This window comes from Lissotriton helveticus, chromosome 7, assembly GCF_964261635.1.
Source record: "Lissotriton helveticus chromosome 7, aLisHel1.1, whole genome shotgun sequence".
NCBI lineage: Eukaryota > Metazoa > Chordata > Amphibia > Caudata > Salamandridae > Lissotriton > Lissotriton helveticus.
Genome location: NC_136068.1, coordinates 518,514,022 through 518,533,434, shown reverse-complemented (window position 1 = coordinate 518,533,434; position 19,413 = coordinate 518,514,022). Strand labels below are relative to the sequence as shown.

General features: G+C 42.3%; 1 protein-coding gene across 1 annotated transcript in view; it reads right to left on the bottom strand.

Annotated features, from left to right (window-relative positions):
* Positions 1-1,517: 1,517 nt before the first annotated feature.
* The window catches only part of LOC144768697 (uncharacterized), a 116,664-nt gene continuing 98,768 nt past the window's right edge, over positions 1,518-19,413 (bottom strand). The window contains exon 2 of the mRNA XM_078652558.1: positions 1,518-12,936. Within this exon, the coding sequence (XP_078508684.1) occupies positions 10,943-12,913 (1,971 nt within the window). The 5' untranslated portion in view covers positions 12,914-12,936 and the 3' untranslated portion in view covers positions 1,518-10,942. The remainder of the gene's footprint in view (positions 12,937-19,413) is intronic.

The following is a 19,413-nucleotide window of genomic DNA, read 5'->3' as shown; positions in this document are numbered from 1 at the left end:
CTGATAGGACATCGAGTGAAGGTGTCTTCAAAGATTTGATACATGTGATGAAAGGTTAAGTATTTCTAGCTAGTTGGACACCACACCTCAACTGTGCTTTTGCCTGTCCGGTAGTCTTGCAGCTGGATTTCTCCTCTGCCCAAGACTCTTCTTCATGGAGAGTTGATGTCTTGTTAGATATATTCAAGTGATTCCTTTATTAATTTGGGGCCAATGCTATTGCATAGATCGCTATTCTAAAACAGATGCTACTGCAATTGTGGGAAACTTGGCTGAGTTTTCCTAGAACTATTCTTCATGAGAAGTTCCATCATCATTTGCCATTCTTTTCCAGCTGAACTCTTTATGTGTTCTTATTTAGAATAGGCCCCTTAGCTAGCTTATTGGATTTGTTTATGGAAATTGCCTTGATTGCTGATTTCTAATCTTTCTTTTATTTCTGTAAATTATTAAACAGAATAAAAATATGAGATTCTTACCTTAAAGATAAAATAAAGCCTTTAAACCTATCTTAACCTCTCATCATTGTAAAATAGAGGATCATGATATTTTGATGAATTTATTTAGCAGGAAGCTCTAATTCCGAGCACGGTGGAAAAGGTTCATCGACCTCTCCGGTGCCTGGAGTTCCCCATTGTGTCATTTGTAAGTGAGATTATGTAAAGGTATGAACCATCAATGAGAGTCCTTTTGGACTAAAGCAGCCTCATGCCCAGTTTCTCATGTAACCAAGAGGGTCTGTCTTTCCCTGTTTATTTTTACCTAATTCCTCGCACATGCTGCAAGCCATCCTTGCCCCTAAACTCCTCTAGACTTTTCAGAACATTATGTGCTATGATATCACCATACCACACTCTTGCATCTCACCACATCAAATCTCTGCAATAGCAATAGGTTGGTTGGGAAAATCCCACTGCCTGCATTGCAAAACTGCTCCGCAAACTATGAGCATTTGCACACATTACCGCTTAAGTCTGTATTTGATGAATGTCTCTGGAACTATCACTTTTGCACCATACCTCTCTCTATAGTGTCAAATGTGTGTGTATATCAGATCTTAAGTTTTTTATCAATGGCCTCATTTGTAAGTAGATTACTGAAGCTTATCGTATTTTCCCTTCCTTTGCTTAAAAGTCACACCTCAGCACTTTTCTCAATGTCAAGGCCGTCAATGCTGTTTTTGCAAAACACTAGTGCAGGTGCTGAGGGACCAATGGGTAGAAACAACTGTGATCTGCTCACCATACCCCAAACAGCCCACCTGCTAATTCCCAGCAAACAGGCAGACTTCCTGAGGATACAGCAGCAGGGAAGAAGGGATTAATGGAGGCCACAGCCTATATGTGACCAGTCTTAGCCTTCAAAACCAACCATATACTCTTCTTCCATGTGCTCCTGGGCAGCAGAGGTAGTGTGTTTGCTGGGCATGGGATATAAAACATTTGATGTGGTGTTGCTCTGGACATTCCTCCAGCACCTTGGTTTAAATCCAGCACAACAGTTCAACAGCCCAAACCTTAGGCAAACCAATTATTTTTATTTGGCAATGACACACAGCAGCCAAAATACGAAACATACAATGTATCATATAATTGTAATACTTCAAAACGTTTTGTACAAATTAAAATGCAGTCATCTAAACATCCTATTAAAATGCAACCACTTCTACTGCCTAACTAGATGCTTGCAAAAACATGCACTCTCCCCCTAAGCACATAAAGTGCAGAGGACAGAAAATGATATACTGCAAATGACACATCCACAGACATTGAAGATTACAAGAGCTAATATGCTGAAATAACATGATTCTCTAAAATTGGAATAGGACAACACTTCTGTGAATCCGCTTAAAATAGACAAAATAACCCAAACAAAAATTGTGGTCACTGAGGTAAACACAACACTGTGGGGGCGTAGGGATTCAACTAGGCACCCTCCAAAAAAGTCAGCAGATTAGAGAATCTTTCCTAGCCTGTAGAAAACCAACTGACTACTTAAACAACAGATGTAAAATAAATATTTTTTGGGGCTAACCTCTTTTAGGAAAGCACTGAAGATATATTTATTTTAACTCTGTTTCAGCGATCATAGTGGACAATGGGTCTTCTAGAGCTATGATGCTTCGGCGAGTGAGACTATATATAGGTATGCTCCAAAGACAATATACTATACTTTGACCGAAGAGCACATATCGACTGTCATAAAAACTAATTATGGTTGGCGTTGCTGCTCAGTGCTACCCTATCTATTTCTCTCTTATGATTGAAGAATCCCAGAATTGTTTTCTTTAGGGATGGTGCAACCATCATAGCCTAGCTGTGTTCCATTTTGAAAAATTATAATTTGGTCCAGTAAGCTTTAGGGCCTCATTAAGAGTGTAGCGGTCCACGGACTGCCAGACCCACAGGGGCGTGGTGGTGGCAGTCTTCCGAATGTCCTAATACGACCATAGCGGCTGGGCCTCCCTGGGACCACTGCAACCGTCAGCGATCAGAGATCACTGGCAGTGGTCGGCGGTCTTGAGGCCGCAATATGCTTGGGGAGGCCGCTGCAGCCCCGCCAAGCATATTACAAGTTTCCTCACCACCACACTTTTCAACTTTTCATGACGGTGCATATGCCATGAAAAGTGTGGCCATGAGCAAGCAAAATGCCCTACAGGCCCCCCTTGTGCCTCTGCGCCATGGGGTGCATGCAGGGGTCACATGTTGTGCCCTTCTGTCCGCATGCACCCCAGTTCCTGCAGGGATGGACTTGGCAGTCCATGCCCTGCAGGAACTGACTTTGGTGCTCTCATTGCGGTGTCTTTTTCAATAGCGCCGCCGTGAGACCGCCAAAGAACAGCCTGCCAGAGACTTAAATTGTCGTACTCTGGTGGGTGGTTTTGATGCCTTCAATGTCTCGGAGCGGGGCAGCGGCGTGGTTGACTCGCTCCGAGACCACCAAAGTCATAATAAGTTCAAATGCTCTGCATACACCAATCAATCACCATGCTATGTACATTAACATCTTTTTGTCCAAATAAATGACTCACGTACCTTCCAGTAATTAATCAAAAAAGAAAAGGCTGCATTCATTTTTTCTTTCTAAACCAGCTGGTCAAAGTTCATCTTGCATAATTTTAAATGTGTTACTAAATACTCTTATCATTTTGATCTCTTCAATTTACAAACTGTTTGGGTATCTTTCAGCTAGAAGGCAGACTGCTTTACAAGATGCTGCTGCTTTAAGGAAGTATTTTTCAACCCGCTGCACTCATGCTTCACAAGGTGTGCCGGGCTCAGGCCCCTAAATAACCGTCACCTTCAACTCACACATTTACCTATTATTCTACTTGGTTGTGGGCCAGGGCACTCACTGCCCCTAAAAATACTGACCTCTTTTTATAGGGAAAAATCACTTTACCTTTTGACAGAGGGAAGACGATCTTTCTACCAATATTTTCCTTTACATCGTTAATCCATTTTCCCCTGCCCAAGCATACGTCATACTTCACAGGTGTTAAGTCATGGATCATATGTGGGAGACAATTTGCAACAGCTGTCCCAGACTAGATTTTCGACACCTACCTCCAGAACCCCAGTCTGTGGACTCCTGTCTGTGGTGCCATAGCATTCATCATCAGTCCCTCCATGCCAGTCTCTCAGACAATGATGAGCATTCCAGTACGCAATGAACCACCAACTACATCTGTAGTAGAATAATGTATGCAGGTGATGCTAAGAGCTGTACTGCTCAGGGTGTGGAACCATCGTTGGCGCAATATAATTATATCAGTTTCGTACTTGCAACTACCTTCAAAGGGCCACCAGCCACCAATTCATTAAGAAAAGCCTCTGCACTCAATTCACTTGAAAGTACTTCAAGGGATGCAAGGCTGATACTCCTTTATTACTAGAATTCATTTTCAATCAAGATGTGTTTCTTTCTCAACTAAGAGAGTATCGAAACGTGGATAACGCACACCAAAGGTCAGGAAAATCACAGTGCTAATCAGGTCAATATCAAATCTCCAGATAAGGATGCTTCTGGTACTACAAAGTGATTTTTAGGAGGCCCAGAGCTTCTAACATACAGGTTGTGCCTGTGTACTACCATGATCTGAAAAGGTTGAGAAGGCTTGAGATCACCCCCCTAAAGCAATTTTGCAGTCTGTAAAAATAAAAAATCTTTGGTTCCTCATCCTTACACATCTACCCAGTACCAGCTGCAGGTCCTCAACAACAAACCACCCAATAAATATGCAGATGAATTCCTTATTTCTATTACTCCCTGGAAATTTTTGTTGACCCCTCTTTGAAATGTAAATTCTCACTTCCAAGTATGCTTCAGACACAGGAAAAAGTCACACTCTGAACACGCTATTCCTCAGGGTGTATGCAAACCCCCAAAAGCCAGATTGATTATTAATGGATCATTTCTACAGTTGGGAAGGAAATGGAAAGGACACAACCACCAGATTCTTTGATTCTTAACAAAGAAGTCATGGCATAGGATGGAAAAACTCTGCAAAATTGGTGCTTAGCCTTCAGAATTGTCAATGCACCAACAGTGAAGGACGATTATAACATTCATTTTAATTTGGATGAAAATGATCAATTGTCTTTTCCATCTGAATTACAAGAGCAATTTAAAGTTATAAAGGTCATAAGAAGCAATGCCACTCTTCAGCAACTACAGATTAGCAATGATTTGGCTGCACTGTTACTAAATATATATTAGTTAGCACCACAGTACAAAGGTGCCCTTTATTAAGATATTCGATCTATACATCAGGCAGTTCAGGGTAATGTGACCCAACATTCATTGACATACCACAATTCTACAGCCCTCATTGATCCTCAAAGCCAAACAATTGTCTATATTTCTCCTCCTCTTGAAACCAGGATTTCGAACAATTCAGATTTTGTTTTGGAAATGTCTACCCTTTCACAATGGCTACTTAAGGATTGCAGCAACAGTCGGCAGAAGGGTGCCTTCACCTAAAAATTGGTGGACACGTCATTCAGGATCCATGGGATCTGAAAATGATTAAAGAAGGCCCTTCCATCTCCAATGTTTTCACAGAATGAACAAATAACATTCTATACGAAATCTGAAAATTACTACAGCTAAGAGCTAAAGCAATCACATCGGATTAACAAAGGTACAAACTTTTCTACTGTCATTATTTTATTGTTCCTAAGAAAGCAGGAGGCATCCACCACTTTCTGGATATCTGCGATCCACATCAGTTTCTTAACCTTAAGCCCTGCCAGATGATCATTTGTATACAGACCTTGCAGATGACTTAACAAAAAGTGTAATATAAGGGACTGGCGTCATGATGCCTAGATTCATATATAGATCAGGCAGGTTTTCTCAGACTTCTCACACGAGATGCTAAATGATTCAAACAGCAAGTTTTTGTCCACTGTGGTAGCCTACCTTCGTCTTCAAGGTCACCACCTTTATCCGTTCCTTGGCTGCTGATTAGTTAAAGTTCCAACTTAATATGTAAGGCAATATATATCATCAAAGTTCTTCCCTTTTAAGTATTATTGAGAATGTTTTATGCAGACCAACTTGGCCCGCTGAGCTGACAGGGCAGCTAACACAGGTACTCTTTCAAGTTTCTAAGTAGGGTTTCGATCTCTGCATTCATGAAATGATCAGGTATTCATCTTGACAAACCTAGCAAATGAATAATTCAAGCTGAGGAATGTGTGCTGTTTTTCAAGGTCTTCAACAACAATTTTGATAGGATTTTGCTTGAGCTCTTGTGTCATATTACATTTGACAGGTGTCACAAATGATCTCTAAGTTGCCTTGGCTTTGGTGCACACAGAGACTTAGCTGCAATTACAACAGTTATGCAGTAAATAAGACAAAAAGGAAACATCCTTTACCACGCAGCATTTCTTTACCACACATGCCTTTACCATGCAGTGTAAGTATATAAGGTAAATGTAATTATATGGTCTATAGGTGGGCAGTGGTAAGGGTACACTTAAGGTTTAGGAGTGGGTAGTGGTATAGGGTTGTAAGGGTCGATCCGCGAACGGGTCAAATTCAAGTCCCTATGTACCACTCACAGAGCCATGCAAAACCAAGGACCCCCTATACTGAAATCTATGCTCTACCCATACACACCCAATAGAGCTTTACGTTCAGCGCAGGGCAACCTGGCCAAGGTTCACCGAACTAAAAGAGCTCGTACTGGTGGACGCCGTTTCTCGGTGGTCGCCGCAACCCTTTGGAACTCTCTCCCAATCCAACTCCGGTCTGAACCTAATTATATGAAATTTCGAAAGCTTCTCAAAACCCACCTTTTCCCGCAATAACCTCTCCACTCCCCCCTCAGCTTTCATCATTGGGTGTCTGTTTGCAATCTCAGCGCTGGGACGCTTCCGGGCAGCCATGCGCTATACAAGTCCCAAATTCATTCATTCATTCATTAAGGTTCATGGGTGTGGAGTGGTAACGGGCGGTAAGGGTAATTTTAGGGTTTGGGGTAGGCAGAGTTACTGCATGATAAGGTTAATTTTAGTATTTGAGAGTGGGTAGTGGTAGATAATGGTAAGGATAATTAGGATCTGGGGGCAGTGATAAAGGGAAGTAATTATAAATTTAGGGTTCAGGGGTGGCTAGTGGCACAGAGTGCTAAGGGAATTTTAGGGTTTAGGGGTGGGTAGTGGGGTGGTGGTAAAGCCAATTTTAGGGTTACGGGGTGGGTAGTGGTAACGGTGGTAAATGCCATTTTTAAAATTAAATGTAGCTATAAATAAAACTCTAAACATAATATATAAAGAAATAATATATATTTAAGTGTCTGTGTGTGTGTGTGTGTGATATATATATATATATATATAGGTATCAGTTTGTGACACTTACCTTAAATGTACTTGCCATGTACGGCAAAGGCATTTATATCGTAAAGGCATGCATGGTAAAGTTTGCGTTGTAAAGGCATGTGTGATAATATCAGACATACAAGGAAAAGTATTCTGCTGTTGAACGTCTTGAAACAGGGTTAGCCCAATTCATGTTCACAAGGTATCTTTTACGATATTACAACTGGAAGGCCCACTCATCCAGAAAATAAAGAATACTGTGGCAAACCCATTAACTCTCATTGAAAATATGATGCTGTTACAACTGCCAAGTGATTTAAAGTTACAGCTGATCACGGTTTTAAATTATATATCGCAATAACTGCTGGACTATTAATGGAAATATGTAGTTTTGATTGTTTCAAAGCCAACTATATGCAGCAAATGAAGAGATACCTTTTGACAATAATGAGCTATTATAACATTTTAAATTATAGGCCTGTTTCTTAAGTGGGATTTGCTGGTGCATATATTGGCATCAAGATATTTGGCAACCATGGTTGCGATTAATTTTTTTGATACGTGGACAGAAAATAGGTTCCACTGCTTACAGCATATCAGTTACATTTTATTAAGTAATTATTACAGGGGGAATGGATTGGGCCAGGGCTTTTATACATAATTCTTTGTTGCAGAAGGTAGAACGATGGCCAGAGCGCTAAATCAGCTGCAACTGATATAATACGACAAGTTGGACTTGTGGTTGCAACAATGCTAGCTAAAACTATCTTTATATATATATGGCTATCCGTTTAGCACGGCTGACATTATCAGCTCAGGCCTTTAATGAGTAATTCAGTTTGAACTCTGACATGTGCAAACTCGACATCTCAAGAAATTTGCTTGAATTTCCAAATATTAGGAGGGGATTTTTCCCTTTTGGACCAAAGTGTTTTAAGTTCTTTTTGCATGCCACATTTTTGTTCTTACAAAAAACGCTAAAGTGTGCCTCATTACTAACATTAAATTCTTAATTTCAAATCATTTTTCAGAGATTGTTTACAGTATTATTTCAACCAGGTGCCTAATACAGAGGCATGTGGAAACAAATGATGAATGGGATACTGAATGTGTCAAACATTCACCCCCAGTCAAGAGATCTGGGTTCAATCAATCGTTCTTTTACTCACTACGCCAACCCAGTTTGGACCCGGCCATATGCAAATCAGTCTTGACCCTGTTGCTCATGGGAACAGTCGAGCCTGAACTGCCAAGCCAGCTACATTAACCACTACTTATGCATCTTTCAGAATTTGCTCCATGGACCTTTTTCAGGCTAACTCCCCTTATCAGCCAGGCTAACTTAAATCCAGTGGCACAGGTAGCAAGGGACCCTCGATTTGGGCATACCCATCCCACTTAGGGTGAAAAGTGCTGTGGCAACAAATGATAGACGGTATGTTGAATGAATCAAACATTCACCCCAGTCAAAAGACCTGGGTTAAATTCACCGTTCTTTTGCTCATTGCGCCACCCCAGTTGGAACCAGCCATGTGCAAATTAGTCCTGACCCTGTTCCTCATGGAACAGTCCAGCCCGAACTGCCAAGTTGGCTACATTGGCCACTACTTATGAATCTTTCTGAATTTGCTCCATGGACCGGTTTCAGGATAACACCCCTCATCAGCCAGGCTAACTTAAATCCAGTGGCACAGCGAGCAAGGGTCCCATGTTTGAGCATACCCATCCCACTTAGGGTGAAAAGTGCTGTGGCAACAAATGATGGACAGAATGAAGAATGAATCAAACATTAACCCCCAGTAAAGATATCTGGGTTAAATCCATCTTTTTATTGCTCATTATGCCACCCCAGTTGGAACCAGCCATGTGCAAATTAGTCTTGACCCTGTTCCTCATGGAACAGTCCAGCCTGAACTGCAAAGTTGGCTAAATTGGCCACTACTTATGCATCTTTCAGAATTTGCTCCATGGACTGGTTTCAGGGTAACACCCCTCATCAGCCAGGCTAACTTAAATCCAGAGGCACATCAAGCAAGGGACCCACGTTTGGGCATACCTATCCCATTTAGGATGAAAAGTGCTGTGGCAACAAATGGTGGACGGAATGCTGAATGAATCAAACATTCACCCCCAGTCAAGGGATCTGGGTTAAATCCATCCATCTTTTGCTCATTACGCCACCCAAGTTTGGACCCAGCCATATGCAAATTAGTCTTGGCCCTGTTCCTCATGGGAACAGTCCAGCCCGAACTGCCAAATCGGCTACATTGGCCACTACATATGCATCTTCCAGAATTTGCTCCATGGATGTTTCCACAAGAAGTCATGCTTCATTAGACAATAAGATGTGTAGTTATATGTTTGCTAATATTTCTGGGTAATAATCTGTTATGTTGCTCTCATAAAATGCCATGTCTGTGAAACGACTCCCAACGAGATTAGGTTGGAAGACAGCAAGACAAAAGAAATAATAAAAAGAATACCTTCGATGGATTCAGGCCTCTTAGATCTGGATCTGTTTCATTCATAGAAACCACCCTGTGCCTATGATACCTTTATGGTCATTTAATTTAGGTATTTTTGACTTCACTCTTCTCCCTTTACAATCCCACTGAACCTCTGTACTGTGATGGTTTGAAACAACGCTCATACTGTTGTCCAGAGCTTGGCTCGCAGAGGTATGCAGGAGTGGAAGGGGAGTGGGGAATCTTTAAAACAGTAATTTCTAGCCCGCCTGTAGGCAGCAGGATTCCTAAAAGAAGGGGCGGGCAAGAATTAGGAGAATCTTTGCTCAAACGTTCTCCCACAAAACTCAGAACATTCATTATGTGTGACTCTTCTTAACCAAAGCCGTAAAGGTTTGTTCCAAGCATTTCTGAGTGGGAAACTGATTAAAAAAAGCACAGTGTGCTCCGGCACTGAGCTGCCTATTGTTCAAAGCCAAGGTCCATGATGTTATTTATTTTTCAATTGTATTTTCTTGAGAAGGTCGTGTTTATCTATTTCTGGTTGAAATCTCCAGATGGTCCTGCATTTGCAGCTCATGCAAACATTCCCACTCTATAATGAAACTTTATAAGGCTAATCAGATCTGCTCAAATCTATACCATGTAATTTAATTCCTCTGAGGTTCTTAGTAGAACGATGTTGGTGAAAAGGATCTCGATTCCTCCTTGTGAGCAAGAAGTATTGCATCCCCTGCAAGAAATGAACTGTCAGTACATTCAGTCTGGTGTGTGGGGCTTCTCTGCAGCTCATCAGAAGAAATGCTTTTACATTTCACATGAATAGATCAAAACCTCAGTGAAGGATATAACTCTGATGAAACATGTTTGTTAATTATCAAAGTCTAGTTTTAGCGCCCTCCTGATCGATGTTTACCTGAACTGAGATATCTGAAGGCAGTCTAATATTCAAAGACACAAAGCAACTCCAATACTGATAAAGTTTGTGCCACAACCTCCCGGAAGTAGCTAAATGAACACCAACCAGTCCTCCTCTTGTGTGTCAAGAATGTCTATCTCATTCCACAGTGCGAGAGTCGGGGTGTTTTCGGAAGCACCCTAAGCTCCTAAGAAGACATTTTCCATAGTGCCCAGATGATGGAAAATCCCTATACACCCACAGTTAAGCACCATATAGACACCTACAACGATAGGCTGATACGCATTTAAGACGGCTTTCACAGAACGTCACACTAAACAGAAGTTGAAAACAGCTAGCCTTGGGCCAGTCTACAAGAAAAACATATTGTCTTCTGGATACACGGAGCTGATGCAAATTATGGCTCAGCCTAATGCCCAGAGAATCAAAAAGCACCATTCTTCCTGGAAATATTGCACTACACTATAGGAACATCTACTGCTCTTCACAATGTTGAGAGGCATCCCTGTCACATAAAACTAGAAATAGCCAGCCAGCAGAAACAGAGTTTTCGAACACTGTCTTATTTTGAAGTTCATAGAACATTTGGGGAAAGCAACCATGATAATTCTTTTTTCCAGTTTCCTTGTGAACAAACATGGGTGTTTCCTAAAATGAGGCTTATGTTGCTAAACTAGGTATTTAAATGAGGTGTACCGTACAAGTGAACATTTAGTAAAAAGCTCTCATGAGGTGAAAACGTTGCTGTCTTTTTTTGTTTCCAAGGAGCCATTTTTTACCACAGCTGCTTTGGAGTCTGAATCTGGCTGTGGCAGGGCCAGAGGCACTGATGGTGGTGGAAGAGACCAAAATGTAGGTGTAGGGGTAGGGTTTTTAGTGGTCTCTTCACTCACTGTTGCAGGAGCTGGGGTGGATGTCTTGGCTGCCTCGTCTACTTCAGTTGCTGATGGTGGTGCTGACGGAGTGGCGGTGCTAAGGGATTTGAAGATGAATGTTGCAGCCTTTAGAACCACAGGACGGGAACTTACAGTCGGTGCCTCCTGTATCTCTTTCTCTGCTTGTTTTTTGAGATTTTTATTTTCTGCTTGCATTTCAGCGTAAATACTGCCCCACATGGGATGCATTTTTGTCCTCCGGTCCCAGTTAATATTTTTCTCTTTTTCTAAGTATTGATGATGCCTTTCATTCAGTTTGTCAACTTTTTCCTGGGAGACGAGTGGAGGCTTCCTCTGCAAGTTGCCTACAAAGCTTCTTCCACTCTCTGGGTCATTTTCTTCAGCATGGCCAAGGCATCTCTGATTGATCTGGTGCTTCCGAAGCTGTGACTTCTGACTAAACCTCCTTCCACAGTTCGTGCAGGAAAAAGGCCTTGTGTGGACATTCAAGTGAGCTTGAAGAACTCTTTTTAGACCAAAGCTCTTTCCACATTGGGGGCATGTGAATGGTTTTTCGTTTAGTTTCCGGTAGCTCTCGTGGTTACTGCCTCTGTGTAGCCTCTGGTGGCTTAGAAGATTTGACTTTAGACTAAAGCTCTTATCACACTGCTTGCAGGAAAATGGCGTCTTGGTTAAGGTCCGGTCACTGTCTGGGTTAGGTGATCTGTGTATCCTCTGGTGACTTAGAAGACATATCTTTATAGTAAAGCTCTTCTCACAATGAGAGCAAGGATATTGTTTCTTGGGTAGCGTGTGATTGCTGTCAAGTTTATTTAAACTATGTATTCTCTCGTGACTTAGAAGATCTGATTTTTGACTAAAGCTTTTATCGCACTGCGTGCAGGAAAACGTTGTCTGGGGTAGTGTCTGTTTGCTCTCAGGATTATTATCTAAACTGTGTAGTCTCTGGTGACTGAGAAGATTAATCTTTACACTGAATCTTTTGTCACACTGGGGACATGCAAACGGCCTCGGGATAAGCGACCGGTCAATCTCAGCGCTTGCTAGGAAATGGAATCTCTGGTGACTTAAGAGATTTGATTTAAGACTGAAGCTCTTATCACACTGTGTGCAGGAAAATGGTTTCCGTGTTAGTGGCCGCTCACTTTCAAAGGTAGCTGATCTGTGAAGTCTCTGGTGACTGAGAAGGTTTGACTTCAGATTAAAGCGCTTATCACACTGCAAGCAGGAATAGCGTCTCTGAGGAAGTGTCTTCAGGCCACTCTTGGCATTAGCAAATCGGTGGAGTCTCTGGTGACTTAGAAGCTTTGACTTCAGGCTAAAGCTCTTATCGCACTGTGTGCAGGAAAATCGCCTCTCTCTTCTGGGGTTGTCGTCATGGATTCTCTGATGTCTTTGAAGATTTCCCTTCTGACTGAAGCTCTTATCACACTGAGAGCAGGCAAAAGGCCGCTCTCCGGTATGAATTCTCTGGTGAATCTTTAGATGGTACTTCTGAGTGAAGCCCTTTTCACACTCAATGCAGTAAAATGGCATCTCTTGGGTGTGAATTCTCTGGTGCTTTAGCAGGGTTTCCTTCATTCCGAAGTTCATATGACACTCTGTACAGGAAAATGGTCTCAGCCGCTTGTGTATTCGTTGGTGACTTACAAGAGTTGCCTTCATGTGAAAGCTTTTGGTACATTGTGTGCAGGAATATGGTCCCTGGCTAGAAGGGTTTTTCTGGCTTGTCACACAATTTTCTGTTTGAGCAAGGCTCTTCTCACCATCTGCACACGGATCAGCATCGTTCTCCTTCATCTTTAAAATCTAGTGTTGTGTTACTGCAAAAATGAAATAAATAGGTAAATATTAAATGGTGCATCGCATCCAGGTAAGACATTTTTCCATTGCAAATTAGGAAAGAAATTCAATTTCAAATGCTGCTCATAAAAGACTGACAGTGGCATGGAGCACTACTCCACACGGCACATAGACCATAATACGTACAAAAAGTAGACAGTCAAAAAGGGAGAAAGGATTTTAAGGAGGAGGAAAGGGCTAGCACTTTTGGATAATGGCTGCATGGGTTTCAGAACGCCAAGACTCTTTCCCTATATCACCCCTTGACTCCTGACCTCAGACCAATCGTACTTTCATTACAACAAAAAGAGCTAGAAAGACACATTCTATCATCTTCTTATTACAAAGACCACTAAGACTTGGTAAAAAAAATTCTTCTCAGTAGCTCTTAACAAGTGAAGTGCTTAAGTTTGCAGAAACATGCAAAAAAACATATGAGCAGATAAAACACTCCACCGATGCCCTGTTCCTTCGCATGGGCCGGCCGAGGCTCTTTGGAACTGAGAGATGGGACTGCAGTTAAGACGTTGGGATAAGAGAAATTTAAGGTACACTTGGACTTGTTTGAACCAGGTAGGAATGAAAATAGCAGGACAAGAGATGTCAGTCATGCTCAGTATTGAGGGTTAGACCTTGATGCTCTAACACATGCTTCTTAACTGGACAGAAACAGTAGGCACCCTTTGTATCCTGATCACTGCATCAGGTTCCATTTTGAACATTCAAGTTACGGGCTCACAGCAAGCCGATTCCCCTCCTACAGGGCTACAGCAAGCGTGTATTCATTCGCACCTATCCTAGTGATTCACTACTGCATTCGCTGGATGAGGTTATCTAGCCACTTCAGTATGATTTGAAGCATGCCATAGACGCACCATCATGTCCGAAAGAGAGGTAACATGAGTAGTGCTATCAATCCAGTATTATATGAAAAGAATCCAGAAACTGGGATCCTTCGCTACATTATCTTTTCATGGATCTTACTACTAAGTGATTCATATGAAAGCTGTGGCTTACCCATGGCTGGTTAATTTGCTTATGGCCGGAGTCTCTGGAATTATGTGGCAGGAGATCACCAAATTATGTGGCATGGTTAACTAAATTATGCGGCAAGAACAGGCACATTATGCTGCATGATAAGGCACATTTTCTTATAGTATTGCTTCATTATTTTGTATTTCTACATATGAAAATATAGTCTAGGAAACGATTTACCCTCATTAGTACCAGTTTAACACCCAAATAAAGAAATAAGAAACTGGAAGAGGACCAGCTAAGTTTTGCGAAAAGAGCCTTCCACTGCACAAGAACACATGTTGCTACATTTTTAGTAACTTTTAATCTGTTGGTGCTAGAAAAAATGTTGGGTTAAAATCTGCAGATTATGCAGCAGATTACGGACTTTGTAACAAATCTATAACTATGCGAAAAAAGCTGAAGCTGCAGAATTGCGTGATTCCAGTAGCCCTGCTTATAGTCTTCTACATAATTACACAGAAGCAAATAATAGGTTGCCTTTGTAAAGGATTTTCTCAGAAATCATAGACTTCTCTAATCGTAACCCTCTTCTCTTAGAAACTTAGTGATCCTTCCCTCTGCCTCTGTACTGCTTCATATTCACTGAAGGGGCTACCATCGTACTACATAAATGAGGCTTCACTCTACATTAGAAAATCACTAGCCTCGAAGGCCTCAGGAGTCCAGTACTTGAAATCCAAGTCAAAAGACAAAAGCAGTTCCGATAGCTAGGGTATGAAGTGACTTGTGCCCAAGCGTGACAGACATGGCCTGGATTTGGGATTTTGCGTCCTGAGAAATTACGATATTTCTGGGCTGATTCACAAAGGTAAACGCACACTTTATTGTAAGTTTACGATTTTTTTGCTATTCACAAACAAATTTTACACCTAGTGAGTTTACAACTGCTGAGTCTCTGCATTAATGGCAGAGACACCTCACATAAAAAGATATGACAGGCTTATCTTTTTATGTGTGGAGACTCTGCATTCACAAAGATACTAGTCGTAAAATGTGTTTGTGAATAGAACAAATCATACACTTAAACTTGAGTGTAAGTATACTGTTGTGAACCAGGCCCTTAGCCTTAATGACGAGAAGAAACTTTAGGAGAACATTACTCTTGCCTTTTTAGATACAGGAAGATCGTCCAGGTTTAGCCAACCTGAGGTTTAGGATTTATTTCATTTAAACAGTAAGTCTATCCACTGACGCAATGATTAATCATTATCACTCAAGTCTATGAAACTTATCATTTAAAGGAAGAAAAGAAGTCTATGAAACTTATCATTTAAAGGAAGGAAACTTTTGTAATGATCTGCCCCCAACCTTGACGAAGCTCTTGCTCAGTTCTACAATCAATCACCCCAAGCATGCTGTTGTGAATCCTCCACCTCCTCTCGGTCTATTGTGTCTGTTCATTTGAACATACTTGGTTTACTGAAAAGTGCCCTGCTACCATTTAAGTGCTGTTTGCAATACGTAAATAATTATATACATTCTGAGGTTCCGTGGATTCTGGACCCGTGTCATAAACATCGTCGTATCATGACGATTTTGGTATCAGCAGACCGAGAATGACGAGTATACTATATATGAGTATTTTCGTCATGTTCGAGTAACGAGATCACCATGAGATCAGAGATTCCGTTCTGAACCCTCGGGTTCCATTTTGTGTACGGCAGCCATTTTGTGGTTGCCCTCACGTAGGCCGATGACTAAGGCCGAACGAGTCTTTGGGACACGTACACCTTTAGCTGACTTCTGTGTGACCTGGGCAAGCTGACTCCACTGCCTGAAGCCAAACCTGTTCGGCCAGTTCCTTTCCCAGTGGCCCATCGAGATTAGGGATCAAGGCACAGCATACCATAAACCCTTTATTGCACACAACTATGTCTAATCTTACACACACCTGTCTCTGCTCCGTTCTTTATGACCTGTTTTACGATGAGGAGGTGCCCGTTTTTATTAGGGGTCCAGCCGATTTATCTGATGAAGAATGTTGGGTCTTGCCGGGTAATTGAAAGTGGGCTGGACGATGAAATGTGGGCTTGTCATGCAATGCTTTTATTGTACACATGGGATTGGTTTACTGTAAATAAGGAATGTTTGCCTGAAGCGTAATATTTCGTATAAAAAGGGTTGACTTGCTTTGTAAGATTGAGCAGTCTCCTACGAATATACAGCCACTGTACTTCGTGGACCTCTGTTACTGGTTGCAGCCAATAAATTTGAACTTTGACGTCACCAAGAAGTTGCCGCGTTTCTGTACCTCTGAGACAGGTGAATCCGGAGATTTCGGGTGTGTCCCCTGGCACCGCTGGGTTCTAAATAACCCGGTTCTCCAATTCCAGGCCCAAGCTTAAATCAAATAAACCAGAGTAACAGTCAAAGACACAAGAAACTAACAGCAGCATAGGGTGACATACCAATAACTACAAGGGAATAAATGTACACACTTTCAAAACACACGAGACCTGAGAATCTAGTGCAATGTTGAAATTAATTTGGGGAATTGATCTTGAGGAGAAACGTATGTGAAAATGTTGCCGGGTGAAATTGGGTGTTGAAATAAAGTAATTAACATAGCGGAAGAAATCCTGTAAAAGATTTGTTGCCTTCTTCAGCTGCATGGTTCAACTGCTACACAGTAACCAGGCACTGATTTATTCTGTTGTTTGAGCTAATCACAAACAAGGAACCAAATGCATGATAAACAATCGATTCATATTTGGAACTGAATTCATCATAAGGCAGTCCTCACAAATGCACAGATGTGAATTAACCAACCTATCACTGCATGAGGGGGAGAACCGAGAGAAATGCGATGCTGCAGCCTAGATGAACTTTAAGGAACAGAGACGTTCGTTAACTCAGGGCCTTATTATGATAGCGGGTGATGAGACCGTCGCCCGCTATTACAGCAGTCAGGAGACTGCCCAACAAACAGGGGGTGGTTCGACCGCCCAATTATGATGCGACCGTCGGGCTGAGGGACTCAAAATGCTTATTTTCACTGCTGTCCGAGAGGCGGCCTAGGAAAAGTGCCGCGGCACACGCTACCATGAACAGGAGCACTTCCTGCACATCCATGAACCAGGAGCACTTCCTGCGCATCCATGTGCCATGTGGAGCATGGCACATGGTGCAAGGATGTGAGTGGGGGCAGTCACTTTGCAGTGGCCCACGAGGGACAAGAGCCCTGTCGGTTTCCAACAGCCTTTACATGGCAGTGTTTCTGCCATGAACAGGCTGTCTGAAAGGGCTATCTTAATCCCGACAGCTGTGCCAGGATAGGCACTACCTCCATTCGGGACTACAATTCTGACCACTGCCCCGTCAGGTTCTGAGAGTCTCTAAAGCCGACAGAATAGGGTCCAACACCCAGCACTGTAATACATAGTGGCAGCTTCCTACCGAACGGGGGTTGCGGGCGGGGAGAGGAATGAAAAAAAATATAGCACCTACCTGGGTACGGCAACACCTCTCCTCCATCCTCTTCTCTTCTGACACCAGGCAGCACGAAAGCAAACAGGCTCCCAGCCTGCCCTAGCCAATCACAACGCTGCTGTCAACAGCAGAGTGGTGTTTGGTCTGAGTGGCCTCGTTCACCGACCAGACAGGAAGTGGGAGCCTGTGCATGTTCTCCATCCGGCTGTGCAAAACAGCTAGGTGTAGAAATGCTAAGAGGGCATTAACTGTTTGGCTGGCCCAAAATGGCCGGCTCAACTGCCATGCACACGTAGCATGTCCCCACGACTTCTCCCCCTGCTCCGACCAGCCCAGCCCAACCCCGCACCTAGAATGTAAAGCAGCTGAGTCAGTATGAAAAAATAAAATGATAAGAACATTGCGTTATTATCATTTTAGTTTTCCTTTTTGAACTGTTCAGAGAGCAGTGGGCGGCAATCCTCTTCCCTTAGTGGAGGAGCCGCAGCTAGTAATGTGGCGGTCGGACCGAAGGGCTGTCGACGGTGGGTCCGTCACCGACGTCCTGTAGGTGGCAGTCCCACCACCATAGTAATGAGGCCCTGAGTTTGATCGATTTATCAATGATGAAATGTGCAGGCATGCTTGCAAAATATAATGATAAATTCAACTAGGTTTTCTATGGGGCTGAAAGGCTGTTTTTTATCCAAGACGAAATTACTAGGGTTTGCCAAGCACAAAATAATTAATGTATTTTGCTGCCACCTACTCTTGCTCTATAATTGGTTGCCTCGCTGTGCTTTACCTTAGCATTTCTGAATTAGCACGAGGTGAATGTGGCCTGCGTATCTAAATCCTTTTCAATAACTTACTACCAAAAGATATACCGTATTCCTTATATAAAACCACATTTTAGTGTTTTTTTGTGTGCAGTGTTTTGTTTTATACATATATAGCACAAACTTGACCCAAGGGCATTGGAGCGTTTTACATGAGCACCAGTTACATTAAACAAGGACAAGTTCATATTTTTTTAGGGACATGAGGATTAAGAGATTCGCCCAGAATCACAAGATGTTGAGCAGACGCCGAGACTCGAACCTGGCTCCCCAGTTCTAAAGTCAAGCGCTTCTGAAATGCTTTGAGTGATGGCAATAATTTTAGCAAATTCAGGGCAATGGAAAGTCATAGGACAAGATCTTTTTAACATTATCAGCTTGCAGATGTTATATTGAAAGGAACAAAAATGGAAATTGACCCTTTGTGCTTCTGTGAACAAAATAATTGTTGATTCCAAAATAACATGCCGATGTGCTTGATTTGAAATCTTTTTAGATGAATGCTAAAGATGTGTCTAAAGCTCAACGGGTCTTTACTACTGTTCATGCCAATGCAGCTTTGACCACCGCCATCTTTCATCCTTTCGACCAGCCTCGATTGTAGGCTGTAGAGTTATTGTTAAATCAATTCACTTGTTATTGTAAAGCACTTTCAGCATCAGCCTTTCATACCACAGGAATACAGTCCAGCTGATATGTTCAAGAAGTAAAAGCAAAATTAACATGGGGCCAGAAGTGGAGGAAGATCTTTAGTTGCAGGTTACTTGCAAGTTCTTGCATTGCGCCACGAATATCGCATTATGGTTACACGCTGAAGCTATCTCTACACACGTGCGTTGGGGGGGTGGGGGGGGCACGGGAATGGGAATGGGAGGGTTGGGTAGTTGGGTTAAGCGGGGGCAGGGGAGGACATAGTTGTATTCCACTTATAATTGTTTTCTCTTGACTATTTAGCTGGACGCTTAGATTTATGTTGTACATGTGACACAATGCTTGGTGGTGTTCTCCTGACTGTGGGGAGCCACGCGTACTTTTTGCCCGATCCTGCTAATAAAATTGTTGTGAAAAAAAAAAATTAACATGGGGCAGATACAATGTTGAGAATGTGGGCAATCAAAACAACTGAATGTTTTAAATGCTGTTGTTTCTTGATCAATGCCTTGACCCTGCCTA